The 18,173-nt window shown below is 43.4% G+C and overlaps 1 protein-coding gene across 5 annotated transcripts in view; it reads left to right on the forward strand.

Moving 5' to 3' along the window:
- The window catches only part of MAPRE2 (microtubule associated protein RP/EB family member 2), a 99,442-nt gene that overhangs the window by 25,885 nt on the left and 55,384 nt on the right, over window positions 1-18,173 (forward strand). For 3 of the 5 annotated variants that reach the window (XM_066992943.1, XM_066992940.1, XM_066992941.1), the window contains exon 2: window positions 677-738. Coding sequence is in view for 4 of the 5 variants with exons in the window: in XM_066992940.1 (XP_066849041.1) it covers window positions 677-738 (62 nt within the window). In the remaining variant the exon portion in view is untranslated. Of the gene's footprint in view, window positions 1-676; window positions 739-15,052; window positions 15,265-18,173 lie in introns of those variants that run through there. The other 2 variants (XM_066992944.1, XM_066992942.1) reach the window with 2 other exon arrangements.

An 18,173-nucleotide genomic window follows, 5' to 3' on the forward strand; every position in this document is an offset into this window, starting at 1 on the left:
CACATATCGTTGCTCCTGCTTATATTTCTGTAGCCTGTAATGCAGCACTTGAGAGAATGGATATGAGGACAAATCCAGCAATTGTAGGAAATCACGTCTAGGAACACAGAAAGGAATGGGTCTTAAATGTGGCTGCTGCAAGTGGCAACATCATGGTTTCATTGCCAACTAAGAAAATTCTAAGGATTGCCAATGGTTTCTAGTGTTGTTAGCAAAAACACAGGTTTTCCTGGGTATCAGTTCATGTCTCTCAATGGTAGTTTTTTCTCCGAAAAATCTGTTCAAGCAAGTGCAGCAAGGCCCCAGTTGCATGACACAACAGTCATAACTGATTGCCTGTGCTCAGAAGATCCATGTCAGATGAAGAAACAGCAATGTGCCCAGCAATTATGAATAAACTCTGAATGTAGCCCAGCACAAGGGACCCCATAGATCTGCTACTATATCAGAGGGACATCTGATTGTTGTGCAGATGTGTTAGACACTGAACTATTGTGAGCACAGCTGAATTAGGGTATTGTAATAAGGGACCTCTCCTCTTGCTTCATTTTTAGAATACAGCTACTGCATCACTGCCCAACCAATACAGGCAAAGACCATTCAGTGATTCTTTTTTTCCTCTTTTTTTCTTTCCAATTTGCTTGTTGAACTAAGTGTTTTCATGTTTTCTTTCCAGTACCAAATTGCTGCAAGGAATAGTACAAGCCAGCAACAAGGGAAAGTGTTTGGATGCTCAAAGTAAGTGTTATCTCTTTTGTATGTGTTTGTTACAGTGGTTTTGACTGATACAGTACTCTAGAATTTTCGCCTGATGTCTTTAAGGCAATAGCTAAATAAGTTTATCAATAGTAACTGATATTCCTTTGCAGTGTCTTTGACAATTTAATTAAAAGATTAAAGTCATTAAAAGTTGTTCCTTCATGCAGCAAATGATGAAAGCTAAATTAGGCGCCACAAACATTTTGGAAATAGTTTCTTTCAACTGGTGTCAGAAGGAATTGCTGGCAGAAAGGAATGAAAAAGGGAAAACTACAGGTGAATTTAACTTCTCTCCCCTTTTGTTCTGGAACCTCAAGGAAGTTATGTTTTTGTCTTCATTTGTTTTTTTTAAGTGTTAGCACTTCTGTACATTATTAGTGCTGCTTTCATAATGCTAAGTGCTAAATGCTTTCATAATGTTAAGTGGAAGTACACAAAGTACACAAAGTGCTGCTGTATGGGGTTGGTCACTTACGTTAGATGCAATTTGTAAGGTGCTGTCCGTTTTTTAATTCCCAGCTAAGTGAGTTTAGTTTAGATTAGCACCCGGATTGGATGGGATGCAACCTCAACTGTCAGCCTCCAACCTGGCATCTATGAAATCCTTGCAGTGAGTCACCTGTGAAGAGTGAAGGGATCAACGAAACAAGGAGATGCAAGGCCCACAAGGTGGCAATGTTTAGAAAGCCTTCTGAAAGGATGCTCCTGGAACAGATCTATGCTCCCTCCAGTTGCTGTCACTTGCTCCCTTTCTCTCATTGTGCTGCATCTGTGCTACTTACTACACAAGAAATCATAACTGTTGCCAAAATGGAGCATAGGATGCCCTAGTAATAAAACTCTTATTTGAATAGATTGGCCATTGGCACTGTTCACCGTGCTGTGGTGGGTACTGTGCACGCCTTTTCTCTTGGCAGCTTTAGAGATATGCAATACACTGTGGGGAGGTTTATTCATAGCTAGTGCTGAAAATATGCGTAGCACTGAAATGATCCTAGGGCTGTGTAATGAAGCACTTTCATTTTGAAATATACCGCCTTGTTGCTGCTAATGCTTGAAAAGCTGTTACAAGCATGTAAATTCTAGCTTTGGACTTGGGATATGTTTCAGTTTGTGGTGGTTCTTCTGTTCATGTTTTGTAGTTAAGTTAAAAGTAAGAGCTTTGTGTCTGAGCTATTTTAAAGACTTGTTTCACAGTGAAACTAGGGATTTGCTCCAAGTTATTTAATGCCCTGAAAAAGCTTAAATATGTTTGCAGAAGAATTTCTCCAGATACATGATAGATGAGAAATTATTCAGGGTAAGTTTTATGGGAAATATAAGAATTGCCTGCACTAACTAGCACAGATGCACTTAAGGAGGCTGGCACTGGAAAAGGGAGAGTTAAAACGAGCCTCAGAGTTCAGATTCATCAGGGTGCGAGAGAAGAGTTGTTTCCAGAGCAATTAGATATGCAGGTCTCAAGTGCACCTGGAAATCCTCAGTAGAACAATACATAGTCTGGAGCTGAACAAGGCTCTTATGCATGAAGGATCACAGAATGGAGCTTAGGATGAAGTACAGGAGGAATCTGATACCAAGAGCTAGGAAGCTGTACCATGGACACACTCCTTCCCATGAAGGTGTCACAGGTGCAGCAGGGCAATGCCCTGTGCTCATCCCCATTGCTTCTACTCCTGCACAGGGTAGGTGACACTGCTTAAGTACAGTTTCTTTACTTGGTTACGCTGCACTCTCACAAGTACTTTGAAACAACAGGAAATCTGAAGAAAGTTGTGGGCATTGAGATAGCACATGGCCACCAAATAGACACTTACATGAGCAGACAACATCCTACCTGTTCAATAGGAACTTATCTGAAGCATGCAGATTTCCTGGAATCGGTAACCCTACCCTTGAAGCAACAGGCAGCTTCCCAGCGTATTCCCTGTGGGTTGCTGCGTACTGTGTAGCCTTTCCTCTCCAAATCCCTTAGTCCTTGTGGCCTATTACATGTCAAAATAAAGGCCTAGCTATCAGCCTTTTAATACCAGAGGTTCATTATATTGCTAAAAAGTTAGCTGAGCTATTACAATTGCAAAAAGTAAATCCATGTAACATACTTGGGAAACCTTCTGATCATGTTTCAATGCGTTTGAGCCTAGCAAATGAGCATACTTATTCCTGGAGTTAACTTATAGGGAAATCAGCAGAAAGAATGAATGCTGGAGTATCCAAGGATTTTAGTTATCACATTAGGACCTCTCTTGTGTGAGACGTGAATAAGGGGGCTTTTGGCGGTTACAGCTCCTTGCTTGATGTATTATGACTTAAAACATTTACAATACACCCTAATACTAGAAAGCAATGCTGGTTTATGATGGAATATCAGGTCAGGAATAAACTTATGTTTCAGAAATTTTGAGATAGGAGAAGAGAAAGCAAATTATATGTATATATACACATTATATATTTTTATATATGTATACACACAGAGTATGTGTGTGTATGTTGAACTACTAATTCACAACTTGTTCAGGGGAAACCTGAACCAAGAGGCCTGCGTGACCTTTTCTTGTTCTTTCCCTGTGCAGAAACAAATATTCTCTGGTCATTCATGCAAAAGCTGCATAGAGTTGCTTAAACTGGGAAGAATAAAGAAGAAGCATTTCCTCTCACTTCATTCTCCATACCTCCCAGCAACCAGCACTGGTGCAGAATAAAATGCTGCTTCTAGATAAGTGAGCTCTGTTTCTCACTCGGTGGGAATACTGCTTGTTTCCCCAGATTGCTCCCCTTAATTCCTACCAAAGACGACCTGGCTTCCCTAAAGGTTACTTTGAACCTTCAGCCAAAATAATTCAGTAGTATGAAATATTTGAACTTCTGGCTGAGCAGACTGCTTTGAAAGCCTTTTCATCCTTTGGAAACAACGTCAGGTCCCCCAAAATGTAGTGGAGGACATCTGTTCAGGAGTCAGTCCTGCGTAGGACACAGCTGCTTTATGTCTGGTTTTGATCCAAGATGAGAAAACTGGAGACCTAAATTCTGAACCTAACGAGAAAAGTTAACTTCAATGGAATGTTTGTGTACGGCTTCCTATGCACCCGTCCTTGTTCCCTTCTTAACTTAGGAATTGGTGAGCTGGAATAGCCATTTATGGTATTGTCTGAAAATATTATGAACTTTGGGGTGATATTTATTTTTTCAGCATCCAGTACCAAAAATTATCCCACAGGAGCTCAGCAAAGTGGCTGATTCATCAGGAACGTAACTTAGCTTTTCAAAAAGATAATGTGTGGTTTTGTTAATAGTTAATAATGAGATCCTTTCAAATGCAGAAGCTGTCAACAGCGCTGACATAAATTCACAGTTACAAAAGCACAGAGACTTGTGGCTGGAGTTTTTAATAAATAGAAAACTCATTTTCCACTGTAAGGAGGATAATACCCTGTTTACATGCTACTAGTACCTTTTGTGCTCAAAATGTTACAGAAGCTATTTTTAATTTATACACAATATGACTGTTCAGAGGTTACAAAATGTAGCTACTTTGTGCTATGGCTGTTGAAGCCATGACAAAATACAATTTAAAGAAAAAATATGAATAATACCCTTATTTCTTGACTTTGTTGTTGCCTTCTGTGTTTTGCCTGTCAGTGACGGTTCATTCAGATTTACTAAAGACCATTGATTCAGTCAATGATCTAAGTCTTTCTGCAGCAGCAAAAAGAAATCCTTTTCTTTTCCCTGAGGACATTTAAAAAAATTGTCATATGTTAAAGTATTTGTATTGCATACAAGATGCTGTAAAACACTTTAATTTTTCAGAGCAGTTCACGGATTTCATAAATATAATCTTGCAATGTGAGCAGAGCCCACACTGGCTCTGTGCAGTCATGTTGCATCTGCTGACAGACGGGATCGGTTAGGGTAACAGAGGATCTGCTTCCAGTGGCCTCAGTGTCTTGCTAGAGTCTGTTTGCAAAACTGGCTGTGAGCATGATCAGGTGCTGAAAATCCAGGGGAAAGCAGATCACCTCTGGACAGGCTCCTAGAACAGCACCATGCCTGCTAAGAGCCCGAAGAAAGGCTTGAAAGGGCTAATTTGGATATTGCACTTATTTTGAAGAGGGTATTTGGTAGTGGGGTTTTTGTTTGCTTTTGGTTTTTGGTTGGGTTGTTTTGTTTTCTGCTTTTTTAATGGTAGTGGCTTTTCCTTTTTTTTTTTTTTTTTTTTGGGGGGGGGGGGGGTTCATTTGTTTTTGTTGTTCTGTTTTCCTAATCCAAGTGTCAGCATTTTCCAATATTTCTTTGCAGTCACCAGGGATGGAAACCTAGGCTTGCTGGCTGCTGTGACTCTTACATCATTAAGTTGCTCCATGATCTGTGGCTTCCAGAAAATCACCCTACATGAGGAGTCACGTGAGCTGCTGACAATGCACAGCATGCTCACGAGGTCAGGTGGATGCAACACATTTAATTTTAGAAGTTGTCCTTAAGTTAAAAATGTTGCTTATAATTACGGCTTCTTCAGCCTTCCTGGAGCCTTGGATAGCCACAGGTGTGGGCACAGAGTGTGGGCAAGCCATTGTTGTGTGCTCTGCTGTTGTGTCACAAGGTGGCAAAATTAGAGGTTTTCAGGACCTAGCAATTTGTTGTCCTTGTTACGTTTCCTCTTCTATTAACACAGGGCTTACACTCAAGCCCAAACTTTGTGATCATCCGTATCTTCTTGTGCCTTTTTTTCGTGCTTCAGCACGGAGCAGGCACAGAAGGGAGGTGTGTGGAGGCAGAAGCTTACATGAGGGCAAAGCCGATGCCGCTGGAGAAGCCTCAGCTGGAGATCTGCCACCAACACGCATAGCCGCAGCCTCTGTTAAAAATCTGCTCTGAGAGATTAGATAGGCTGGGTAAACATCGCCATGCCCCTTTAGTGTGGGGTGTGTCTGTCTGATTTTTCTGTGAATCAATATTCATAGTAGAAGGAAACTGGTGATGCCCCCAAAACTGAGGTTTATGAGCTGGCTTCCATCAGGGCTTCATCCTCTTACAAGGGGTCCGGATTTGGCTCATCGCTAATGACCTGAGCGGGCTGCGTGGGATAAACATGCTGTGAATAGTACTGGAGAAAATACTGTTACATTACACTGCGTGCTTTAAAAAGAATAATTGGCTCTCACCTTGTGTCTTTATAGAAGAACACTATTGACTGCATTCAAGTATTTTCAGACTTGATCTGATTTCATAACCAGGATCTATCTTGTCTAATGTAAGAGGCTTCATGTAATCACTCTTAAATCTAAAGCTTATGTTTGACAAGTGGGTCACTGGTTAATGGAAGCAAGTAAATCCAGCTGTTTATCTTTTCCGTAAGATCATGCACTTTCTGTATGCTCTTGTGCGCTCGGAATGGAGATGTGTACATTTTTAATGGCACACCCTCTATTTTAGAGCAGGGACCTGAGCTTTGTTTTGTATTTCATCTGCCCCCTACATTCAAATAAAATAAAATGTCTCAGCAGTACTTCAACAGGTATCACATTTTGATCCACAAATACATATCACTGGTTGTTGTACTGTTAATTGCTAGGTACCTTTCTAAAAAAAATCATTAATTTGATTTTATAGAAGAAAATTCACTGTGGCACAAGCTCACAAGCATTATTTCTGCCCCCCAGACCTCAGTATTTGTGTGTGTTTCTGTGAACAGATGCACCTTCTACTAAAGCAGGCTGACAGTAGCTTTCTTCCATCTAGTTTTACCTCTTAACAACCAGGCAAGGGCATTTTTTTTCTAATTCTGAATTTCAGAATTCCAGAAAGTGCTTGTAGTATGCTGGTAGCTAAATAAAGCACTTGCAGCGTTAGGCTAATAAAGGGCTCAAAGTATTCATGGAAACTTGCTCTGATATGCCAAGTTCCAAAAGTCCTCTTAGGAAATGTCTGTCAGTGAGATAAGTTTCCTGACACAGTTTTCAAACCTCTGGATATTTTTGTTTTGTTTTTGTTCAGAGCACTAACATAAGTGTAACTTTATATTTAAAAGAATCTGTAAAAAAATATATATTTTTTTCTCTTCATTTGAAGATAAAGATGGAGTAAACACTAAGGTGATAATGAACATTGACTGCTACCACTGGAAAAAGTGTTTTCCATCAATAAGTGCGGAAGCTAAAACTTGTTTAAGCTTACACAATGGACTCGTAAGGTAATTGTAAAATTATACATGGAAGAGCTTCTTGCTCCCAAAGAAACAGCACTCCTAGAGTTCTCTGTGGGCTAGTGACTGCAAATAAACCCTTGCAACCTGGCGTTTGAGAGGTGCCGGGGTGCCCTCGGGGTTTCCAGCTGTGGGGTGTGTTAACAGGAGATGTGTCACCTGCAGCGTGCGAGCTCTGGAGGTGATGCAGCCATAAATACAGGTGTTGCCTCTTGGGGTGGCTGCGTGTCAATGTGCATGCACCTTAGCAGGCAAGTGGTGCAGCACATTCCTCTCAGCCCGTGGAGGAGAGGAGGCGTAATTAGCTAATGACAATGTGTTAGCTGGACAATAGGCATGCTGGGGACTTTGTCTGGGGGAAGGAAACCAGTGTGACCCAGGTTCTCTGCAGGTGGTTGATGGAGGAAAGTGGAAATTGCTGGAGCACTACAAAGGGTGATGCTTGACAAAGGAAGGGCGGAAAAGAATGGGGGAAGGAACAATGGGCAAACCCCAGATGTGGAAGAAATCTCAAGATGAAAGGAGGAGCCACGCATCTAGCTGTAGCAATGGAGAGAAGGGATGGGTTTGCTTATCTGCAGAGCTGGTTAGAAAACACAAACAGAGCTAAAAGGATGCATGGATCGGAAAGCAAACCCTGACGAGGGGTTGGGACCCAACACCTGGCGATGAGGGTGAGGCAGGGGAAGTTTGTGCAGATGAATGACAGCAATCTGGTTCTAAGAGCAGGGCCTGTTTCTGTGCTTGTAAAATGAGGAAAGCTGACAGCATCGTACAAAAGCTGGTTTCTATCAATGTCCCAGATAAAAAGCAATTACCAAGAGGAGGGAAGGGCAGAATGCAAAAACAAACAACACAAAAAACACAGCCCCTTTTGTGTAATTTCTTGGCATTCACTAATTTGATGGCACTTGATACACATTCGCTTTGTAAGAGAACAGTTTGTAGCATGCTGTAGGAGCACGAGGAAACTTCTTGTAGAGTATTTTGCAGTAAGGCACTGAATTCTTGGGTTCTGCAGTCGCTGAATGTTCACATACTACTGAATGACTTGGCAGTACGATTTTGATTTGAGTCAGGCATGAATACGCTCTGTATTTCTTTCCCATTAGCTAGGGTATGTAATAATGTTTATGTTGGCTTTTCTCTGGGTGTGGGAGGACAGGCACCTAATTAACAATTTCCTGGGGCAAAGCAACCCCTCCAAATTTTGGTTTGTAATGGTCAGGCCCTTTCTGTTGGCTGGTTGAGGCATTTTTGATTCAGTAATAGGTATCCAAAAACTTAATCGACCATCTGCTGGAGTCATTGCTTTCTTGTGCCAGCCTTCTCTTTTCCTCTTTAGCAGTGGTGAGTGTCTTGGACAGCTTGATAATTGTTGGCAAGTGTAATGTTCCTTGTGATGGGCTAAAATCCCTGTGCAAGCTTCACATGTTCGGTACCTGTAATGCTGATACTGGAAAAGGCAACACTGTAAGCAGGATAGGTCTTGGCCAATAATCACGGCAAAGCACTTAAACTTTTCCTTATGTTGTATACAGGTACTGGATAGTCATGTAGGGCACTAAGTGACTTGGATAACGTGCACCAATCAAATAGCTGTCAGCTTCAAAACGCTTGTTGTACAATATGAACAGAGAATCGCCAATCCCAAGAGTTGTTATTAACTATTCTTGAATTCCTGGTATATAATATCAAAGCCAAGTCAAGTTTTCAGTGGGGTAATATAGCAAGAAGTATTCAAGATCATCACCTACTAATAAGGTATCACTGTAGTGTGGGATTACAGCCATATCAGGTTTTCACTTTAGAAACCTGCACCCTTGGCAGATGATATTGCGAAGCATTTGCCCTCCCCTCTGTCCCAACATTGCTTTTTTGAAATATATCATTAGACTGAAGTGCCTTCAAAGCACGTTATTTTTTGTTATTTGTATTTTTTGTTATATTTTTATTTTATGTGTAGAACATAAGGAGGAACATCAGAGGTAGATGATCCACTCTTTTATGTTGTTTGTAATGTCATCCTTCATTTTTCTAACCTCTCTCTAGCTCCAAGAAAGCCAGAGATTCCTCAACAGTTGAAAATACGTAAATAAACGCTAAGTTTCTCTTCTACTGTCTCATATATGAAAAATCTTCCACTCTTTAATCATTTATAATTTGGTTCATTGTTTTTTTTAGGATACGGATGTCTGAAGCTCTGGCCATGTGATTTATTAATAAGCCATACTGCATGGAAATGTAAAAATCCCTCTCTACTGGAACACTAATCCTGTGTTCGTTTAATTAAGGGTTTGTCATTCTCTGGAAAAGTCTAGGAATCCAGATTACCTGAACGGTTTGAATGCTCTTGGTTTAGATCTTCATGCTTAATAGTCTTAACATCTGAACTCTGTCAAAACAAGCTGAGAAAACTAGTTAACAGCTCCCTGTAAATGAGACTGGCTACTGTAAACCTAGAACAGCTCCAGCCAAATACTTCCATGTAAATGTGCATGCATGAGATGTGAGTCAGCCTCCTCTCTCGATTGCTTTCAATCAGTATTAAAGGCAAAGTGAGACCGAGGAGTCGTTACTTGGAGCATTTATTGATCACAGCTGCCGTTTATAGGTTTTCAGATGAAAGCAGCTCCCCAGGATGTGCCTGAAACCTTGTGGTGTCCCAGTACACACGTAACATTGACTGAAGAATTCAAAATATTGGCTTGGTCTGGATTAAATGGAAGTAGAAATTTCTCCTCTTTGGAACCATCCTTCCTTCACTGAGTGTTTCCTGCTGCCACTGGTGCTTTTTGTTAAGTAGGAAGTGTTGGATAAAAAAGTTTCACGTATTCTGTGTGAACCGCTTATGTTTTAAGTACAGAAACCTTTGATGTATATTGGAGAGTTTCTTTTCTAAATAGGAGTTTTTCTTTAAAGCAACCAGATTTAACTAAACCCTGAAAGTGCTGATTTCTGCAAGTGCCCATTAAATGTATTTGTCCTATAAATCTATTTATCTAACAATTTGAATATTGAAGTATGTAACTTGATTTAAAATATCTGTTCTGTTCAAGGGCTTCTGAATTTTTCTGTGAACCAGGAAAAAAAAAAATCTGGTTGTGTAGACAGTGTCTGGATCTTGAAATAATCCTCTGATTTCTATTTGATTTCTATGGTAACTACAAATGGTAGCTGCTGCCTTTTTAAAGAAAAATGCCCACAGGCTGTGACTCTTCAAGACCACTCTCTTTAGCGAGGAATTCATACACTAATGGCCAGATTGGATTTGCAGCTTATGGCTAAATTTTCAGGAATGCTTAGCTGACAAAGACTTGAACTTTTCTTTCTCTGTTCCTCCCAGGCACAGAACTCTTTTTAAAATATGAAATGCGACCTCTGAAATATAAATATGTCCATATATTTAAAAATAGGCTTGAATTACCTCATAGGGATGTGGTCCATGCACATTGTGTAATTGGGACAGCCCTGTCTTTCTCTTTCTGTGCTTCTCTCCAGGGAAGGCAAATAATCAAGACTTTGCTTAAAGTGGCAACAGTATAATCCCCAAGGGTGGGAAGCTCATTCTTTATCAACAGGATGTCTGGAGTGATAAGTAGCTGTTTTAATAAAATTCATGCAGTGTTTCTTTGTCCTGCCAAATCATTATCATTTGCCGTTCGGTATGGTGAATTTAAATGCACTGCGCCCTGAAATGTACGGCACAGAATGGAGTAACGGGATGGGAGGGGGGAGATTTGATTTAGTGCTGAGTAAACAAAGAAAGCCTATGAAGTTCTGGTTTTGAATTTTAGTTTTAAGTGATTTTACATCACAGTGGGAGCTTTCCTTTGGGCTAATCAGCAAGGCTGACAGATGATATGTCAGTGAAACAGGAAACGTGAGCTCTTCAGCACAGCCCAGGTTAGCTTGAAACATATCGTACACCACATCACATCTGATATGCGTTCCTTGTGTTAGTTGCATTGCTGTTGCTAATTCCCCTACGGAGGTTTGTGTAATATGTTATCATTACAGGTTGGAACCACGCACTAATTTAAGCTGGCGCAAGCCAGTGCTCCCTAACAGGTGTGCCGTTGCAGAGGGCTCATTTGTACTTCCATTAGATAACATGCAAATGTGGGTTTCCTAAGGCTTCTCTTTTTAGTTTACTAAATGAAACTTTTATTCAGGGTGTATGCTGTCAGATATTAAGCTCGTTCTGTTGCAGTACACTTATGGCTTTATCCATTTTGCTGAAACGACTTGTGCTGGAATAAAGCATGTCTACATACCTTGGTGAACTGGGGTTTCCTTGAACAAGCAAGACGTGTCCAAGGCTTTGTAGAGTAACTTTTTCTTCTCTTCCCAATTTTTTCCTGCTTTGTTCTATTCAATTCTCAAATCCAAATGCGGTTGGCCAAGTCCAACTCCTTCAGGGAGAACCTGTTTCTGCACAAACTTATGATAAATATAATTTCTGATAAATATACACACTTAAATGCTAAAAATAACTTTGATTGCTTTACAGGGTGTACATCTGTTTTTGCAGAATTCTGTTCATCTCCATTGTGATCATTTAGGAGTATGGGAAACAACAGTTGAATTAGAAAAGCAGGCTGCATTGATCAGGAATGCTGCTTTGTGAAAGGTGCTGCTACCTTCCGACTGTTCGCCTTAAGTTAGGTTTTCTCATTCTTTCACACTGGGAAAACTGCACTTGTGGCAGAAGTGTTCTTGAAACACTTCTGACAAGGGAAGCATGTTGGCCATAATTATACTCGAGTGGTGTTTGCTACAGGTCGAAGCTGTAGCTGAGGCATATTCAGAGGGCAGTGCAAGGAATATCACACTAGGATTCATTTACTAGTTTGAACAAGAACATCTGTCAGATGAGGGATGCTCATTGGCCATTCTAGGGTTAAGTGCATTCTTCTTGATCTCCCCCCACTCCACCACCACAGAAACAAGTTATCCAAGCAGTGGGGAATTTCTGCCATCATTAATTTTATTTATACTTTGGCTGTGTCACAAAGCTCACTAAGACTTTGGTGTTTTTTTAATCTTCTGACAAATATGTTAGCAGAAGTCTCTAGTGTGGCCATCACTTCTGTTTTCAGAGGTTGTGCATTGGTCACTTCTTATCAGCGTTAAAATACTCATAATTTATTTCCACATGAGCTGGCTAGTATAAAAGTTTGGCTCGAGCATGCCTGAGGCCTTTCTAACACTGCTGTTTGGGCTTTTAGGGGATTTCACTTTCTGGTGTTATAAATTATGCTGCACGGCTGTTTTACTGCAGGGTGAGAGACCTTGAGCAAGTAACGAGAGGGGGCTGGAAAGAGAAAAGCTCTGTGGAGGAAGAAGCAACCAGTGTTTTGGAGAATGACATTCAGGGCTGTTGCCATGCTCACTGGTGCTCACTCCTCCTGGTTCAACACAGTGGAAATGGAAGTACTGAAATGCATGTGCTTGGGTAGGGTGGTGCCTCTTCCAATCTGTAGCCCAGCCAAGACTCACTGTGCTCGCCAGGGGAAGTGTGGGATCTCCTTGCAGCCAAAGTCAGGTAGGAGATGAGAAACAGCAGGTTCATGTGGCACTGGAGCATGCTGCCCTGGGAGGGCAGGGCATCTCCATCCTTGGAGATCTTTAAGATTTGGCTAGACTAATGGTAGTAGTAGGTAATGATAGTCTCTTGGCTAGAGCTCATGGTAGTAGTGGTGATCCTTCTCTGAGGAGGAGGATGGGCTGGATGACCTCCATAGGTCCCTTCTTACCGCTGCTGCTGTGGTTCTTGGTGCTTGAAGACCTAGTGCATCAGTTTTTGTGATCACCCCTGTGTATTAATTGACTTTCTGGCTCTTTTTGTTTTGCCTAGTTGGCTTGCAACACATGATTACTAGGTTTCGGTACTTTCAACTTATCATAGATGTGTGTTGTTTTTTATGATCACTCTGACCTTTTGCTCTTTGAGCTGCATTTCTGTTTGTATGCTCACTGCATCCGAAAGCCGTACAGTCAGCAGGGATGCAGTCACCTGATAATAGCGGCAGGTTCCTGTTTCTCATTCTGTGCTGCTGGATGCACATCTCAGAAATCTTCGCCCAGACTGCTGAAAGCAGGAAGGTGATGTGGTGGCTTCCTGCACGTGAAGATAAGGGCTGTGTTCATGGGCCACACGATGCCCTGAAATGGAGTTGTAAGCGGAGGGAGTGCCGTGCATATGAGATCCATACTGCGCCCACTGTCCCACAGGCTGTGCTAAATCAACAGAAGCAGCATGTGCTGTCTAAAAACCAGCAACGAGCTGCTTCTGCCTGGGCCTGGCTCAGCCATGATAAAGGTAAGGCATTATGTCGAGGCGCTGGGAGGTTTTTTTTGCACTTAATTCTAATGCAAAGGCAATAAGGGGTCTGAAGGGAGGCTGCAGCACTGTCCTCACCTGCACTTCTCTGCTGTAGCTTTGCCAGTCGATGTTTTAAACAGTTTTGGAAGCTTCAATAAAGAAGCTTCTGTTCTTTGCCACTGGTGGAGAAATAAAAATATTTTTACAAGTTAGGGTAGCAGAGTGTTTTACAGCTCGCTGCCTAGCAGAGCAGGTAGGGTTATGTCTGGCAGCTAAAGACCTGCTATAGATTATTTTTACATTCTGTCACCATGTAGCATTTCTGGCTTCTCCGTGCTCCTGAGTGTTACTAAGATGCTTGTTGGCCCTTTTAGTAGAATGTATTTTGTTGCTTATATTTAAAAAGGCTCAAAGGAAACTTTCTCGGCTGGGTTTACTGTTGCCAGATGAATGGAGCATTTTTCAATAAGGTATGTCATCTGCAAGTGTCCATAGGTTGGGTACTGAAAGCAATTTTTTCCTTTTCTGAGTATCTTGGAAAATCTGGCAGAAACAATAAACAAAGCCTCCTGTCTCGGTGTTCAGAGGGCCGTGGCAAATCGGCAGACTAATTTAACTTTTGTTAGAGATTGCTCCGTGCATGTGTTAATGTGTACATCTGATTTAAATCCAAGTGCTTTCTCAGCAGTCCAAGTGCTGGGCAGTCGGTGTCTGTGTGTAGGTTGCACTTACCTTACAGTTCCTTCGTGAATCTAAAATCTATGTCATGACGATAACCACAAAAGCTCAGCTTTCAGCAAAGTGTTATTTAGTCTGAAAGGCTAGGTAAAGGTGAGTTAAAATCTTGCAGAATCATCTTTTTCATGCAGAAAAAAATAATAACCTGAGGTATATATCTGATCAAACTCATTTGAGGAAAAATTTTTTTAGCTTTAATAGAACATCAGCACGTGCTTCTGAGAACATGCTAGAAACACTCATGTTGCTTTCATTTGATCTATGGTTTTAAAAACTATTTTTTTGAAGAGGGTTGGGTTTGGGGGCTCTTTTGATCTATGGTTTTAAAACTATTTTTTTTAAAGAGGGTTGGGTTTGGGGGCTCTTTTTGAAGGGGGAGGATGGGATATTTGCCCAAATATTTGTTGCCCTTTTACATCTGACAGCCTTGAGGTCATAGCAAGCCGTTTATAGACGGTGCCCGTAGTCGCTCTTGCTGTTCTTGGTGTTTAGGGAAAACAGTTTGCAAGCAGCTTGCTGGTTTGTTTTTCCACAACATGGCAAACGCGTCGGGCTGTGATGTGTGGGGAGGCTTCACCACCACGAGGCTCAGACCTTGCTTCAGAGGAGGTGACTGGGCTGGCTTTGTGGCTGGCTTCAGACGAGGAAGGGCACTGCCTTTCGGGCCAGGGAGCGTGCGGAGATGGTGACCGCCTGGGGAGGGAAGCACGCCGGCGGGGCGAGGAACCCTTTTTGTGGCAGGGGCGGAAGAGACGAGTGGCGGTGCTGGGAGAGCCGGGTGCCAGCAGGCCTGGGGGCCGTAGCCCTTCCCCAGGCAGTATTTGGGAGGCACCCATCGTTTCCACCCAGCAGCCGCCCTGCGAGAAGCCTGGCAGCACGCAGGGCGGCGCGAGGGAGGCGTTATGGCCGCCCCCCCCCATACACACACACACACCCCGGGGGGGGGGGGGGGGCCAGGAGTCGGGCGGTTGCCATGGCGGCGGGCGGTCACGTGCGGCGGTGACGCGGGCGGCGGGGCGGGTCCGGGCGGGCGGGCGGCAGGCGGGGGCCGCCAGCACCTTCCGCAGGCAGAGCCGCAGCGCGGGGCGGGGAGGAGGCGCGGAGCCGCGGGAGCGCCAATGCCCGGACCGACACAAGCCCTGTCCCCAAATGGCGAGAACAACAACGACATCATCCAGGACAACGGCACCATCATCCCCTTCAGGAAGCACACGGTGCGGGGGGAGCGCTCCTACAGGTACGGGGCCGGGGGGGAGGGGGGGAGAGAACGGGCGGCAGCTGCGGCGAGGCTGCGGGAGGAGGAGGAAGGAAAAAGGGAGGGGGGCGTTGCGGAACGGGGCCGGGCTGCGGGCAACACCCCCCCCACACCCCGGTACTGGGGAGAGGGGGGGGATGGCAGGCCTTGCGAGGGTGGGGAGAGGTTTCTGAGGGGGAGGGGGGGGGCGTTTAGAAATGGGGGGGGGGGGGAATGAGGAAAAAAAATCAAAAAAAGGAAAAAAAATAAAATAAAAAAACGAAAATGTAAAAAAAGGAAAAAAGAAAATATACAAAAGGAAAAAAGGGAAAATAAAAAGGAAAAAGGAAAAAAGGAAAAAAAATGAAAAAGGAAAAAAAAAAAAAAAAAATAATGAAAAATAAAAAATGAGAAAAATTAAAAAAAAAAAGGCAAAATAATAATTTTAAAAAAAAAAAGCAAAAGGCAGGGAGAAAGCGAGCAGCGCGGCCGTCCGGCAGCCCCGTCCCGTCCGTCCCCCCGGCCGGCGGGCCCGGCTGGCTGACAGCGCGCGGTGCCCCTGCGGAGCAGCGCGGCCCTGGGCGCCCCGCCGGGGAGCCGCAGGAAATGGAAGCGATGCCGCTTCCACGTAGCTGGCTGGGTCGCGACGGGAGCGGGTGGCTCAGCACGGGGAAGGTCCCCGCGGCTTTCCCAGCACCGAGGCGTAGCGGGGCTGCTGCTGCTGGCACCGCGGGCCGCGCACCCAGGTGGGGTCGTGCGGTGCTCCCAAAAGCGCACCGGGCGTGTGCCGGGCGCTGCCGCAGGATCCCGTCCATCCCTCCCTCCCTCTCCTCGTAGCTGCTCCTGCCTCCGTCAGCGAAGCCCCGGCGCACGCGTTCAGCACAAAGGAGCGATGGCACGTTACTGTCGTGGTTTCTTTTTTTTTTTTTTTTTTGCTTTTGTAAGGACCTGCGTCTCCTCGCAGGAAAAATGGAGCCCTCGCTTCCCCTATCTAAATCGCTGCTGAGCGCCCAAAGGCTCTGGTTTGGGGGAAAGCTGTGTTTCCACCGTGTAGCTAAGCAGAAATATGCAACTGATTTGAGATGAATTAACATGCCACAGCCACTAAAGATAGATGCGTGAATCATAGATGCTACCGATGGCTATCTTTTGCTGCTTTCTTTCAGAAGGGTTCCCTGGAAAACCTCTGAACAGGGTTCTCCATTATCCTTTTGCAACACGTAGTTTTCTGCAGCCATCAACGGGTCAGGTTTCTTGTCCTTCTGTCTGTCTTATCATACGCTGAGCTATGTCTAGAAAAGGCATTTTGTGAGACTGCTGTGTTAAGTACATGATGACAGGAATAATTATATCAATTGCCCAATTTTCTAGAAACCGTGGAATTACTCTGCATCTGAATGAAAGGCTAGTTCTTCTAAGGGAAAGCCTGTTCTTTGAGACTTGTAGGGCTTTGCATCCTTTTGTCCATCTGCAGGAATATAAAGGAATGCAGAACCGCTAATGCTGACGTTGCGTGCTATTTTGGGGAAGTAAATAATTCAATTAAAAGCATTAAAGAAGTAAACCTTTAATGCACAAATGAAAAAAAAAAAAAAAAAACCCTCCACAGGGGATTCCTGTTTAGATTCTTGCTTCCTTGGGGAATCCTACCCTTACCTGGAGTCATGGCACCCAAATCTGTCCGTTCCCCCTTCCTGCAGTGAGAATTATGTTCACCTTAATGTGGTACTTAAGGCTACAGATGAAAAGTTAAGTATCAATCATAACACAAAGGAAGTCTTCAAGAAAATATGTGAAAACTGCAGTGAAACGTCTCCTTGATACTGGAAAATAACATTGTTAACTTCTGTAAAAATCTTTAACAGCTAGGCTAGTCTGGGCCTTGCTAAGTCTGAGGTGAAGCAGGAGATCACTAAATATCCTAAATATCTTATATTTAAGATTAATAGGTTCAGACCCACGTTACTTGGCCGCTGTCGTGCTGGACTGTTGGTGCCATGCTGGCTTTGGAGCAGGCGCGGGGAGCAGCCCATACTACTTTGCCACATGACACATCAACTTGCTATGCCTCTGATTGTCGGGCTGGTTTGTTCCATCTGTATCTAGAAATATGGAATAAATATGTCATTAAGCACAGCCTGGAGCATGACATCAGGTCGGCAGTTGCACGGATCCACGAGTGCTTCGCTCGCAATGCGCCCTGGTGTACTGCAGCTTTGCTCTTCGGCTAAGCTGCGCCTACCATCTCTGTAGGGGTTCAGGAATTACCTGAGATTATTTGCTTCTCTCTCCTGTAATATCAGAAATATGTCCTCATTTTTACTTCTTCTGACCTACTCTAGTCCATAAGTACTTTAAAACAAATTCAGTGTTTGTTGATCATAATAGATTTGTTTACCAGTTTAGATGTCCTCAGACCTAAAAGGAAAGCTTTTTTTTTTTAAATACCTAGCTACCACCAGAGGCTTGCTATGTCACTCCTGAAGCAGACTTAAAAGGAGGTAAATCTTGTACCATCTTACAGCTTAGGAGGCTGACACGATGAAAGGAATTGCTCTTTTATCCACCACGTTGAGGACGCAGTGGGGAATTGAACCTGTACCACATGAGCTCCAGCCATGTGCTCTGTAGGCAAAGCCACAAATAGTTTTCACAAGTCTTCCAAAGGACATATTATATTTTGCAGACTGGGACATACAGGCCCAAGGTGTTAAGTTTCTCCTCCAGCCTCACTGAGCTGGTAAATGGAAACCAGGCACTTTGGCATAAAATTGAGTCACAGGGAGATGTTACCTTCTGCAGTAAATAACTGGACCAAATCAGCATTTCTCTAGTAAAAGGCCGTTTCTATTCCAGAGGAAGGATTTGCATGTGTCAGTTGTGTGTGTGTTCCAGATCAGGAGACTAACTTT

Source organism: Anser cygnoides, chromosome 2 (assembly GCF_040182565.1).
Source record: "Anser cygnoides isolate HZ-2024a breed goose chromosome 2, Taihu_goose_T2T_genome, whole genome shotgun sequence".
NCBI classification, from domain to species: Eukaryota; Metazoa; Chordata; class Aves; order Anseriformes; family Anatidae; genus Anser; species Anser cygnoides.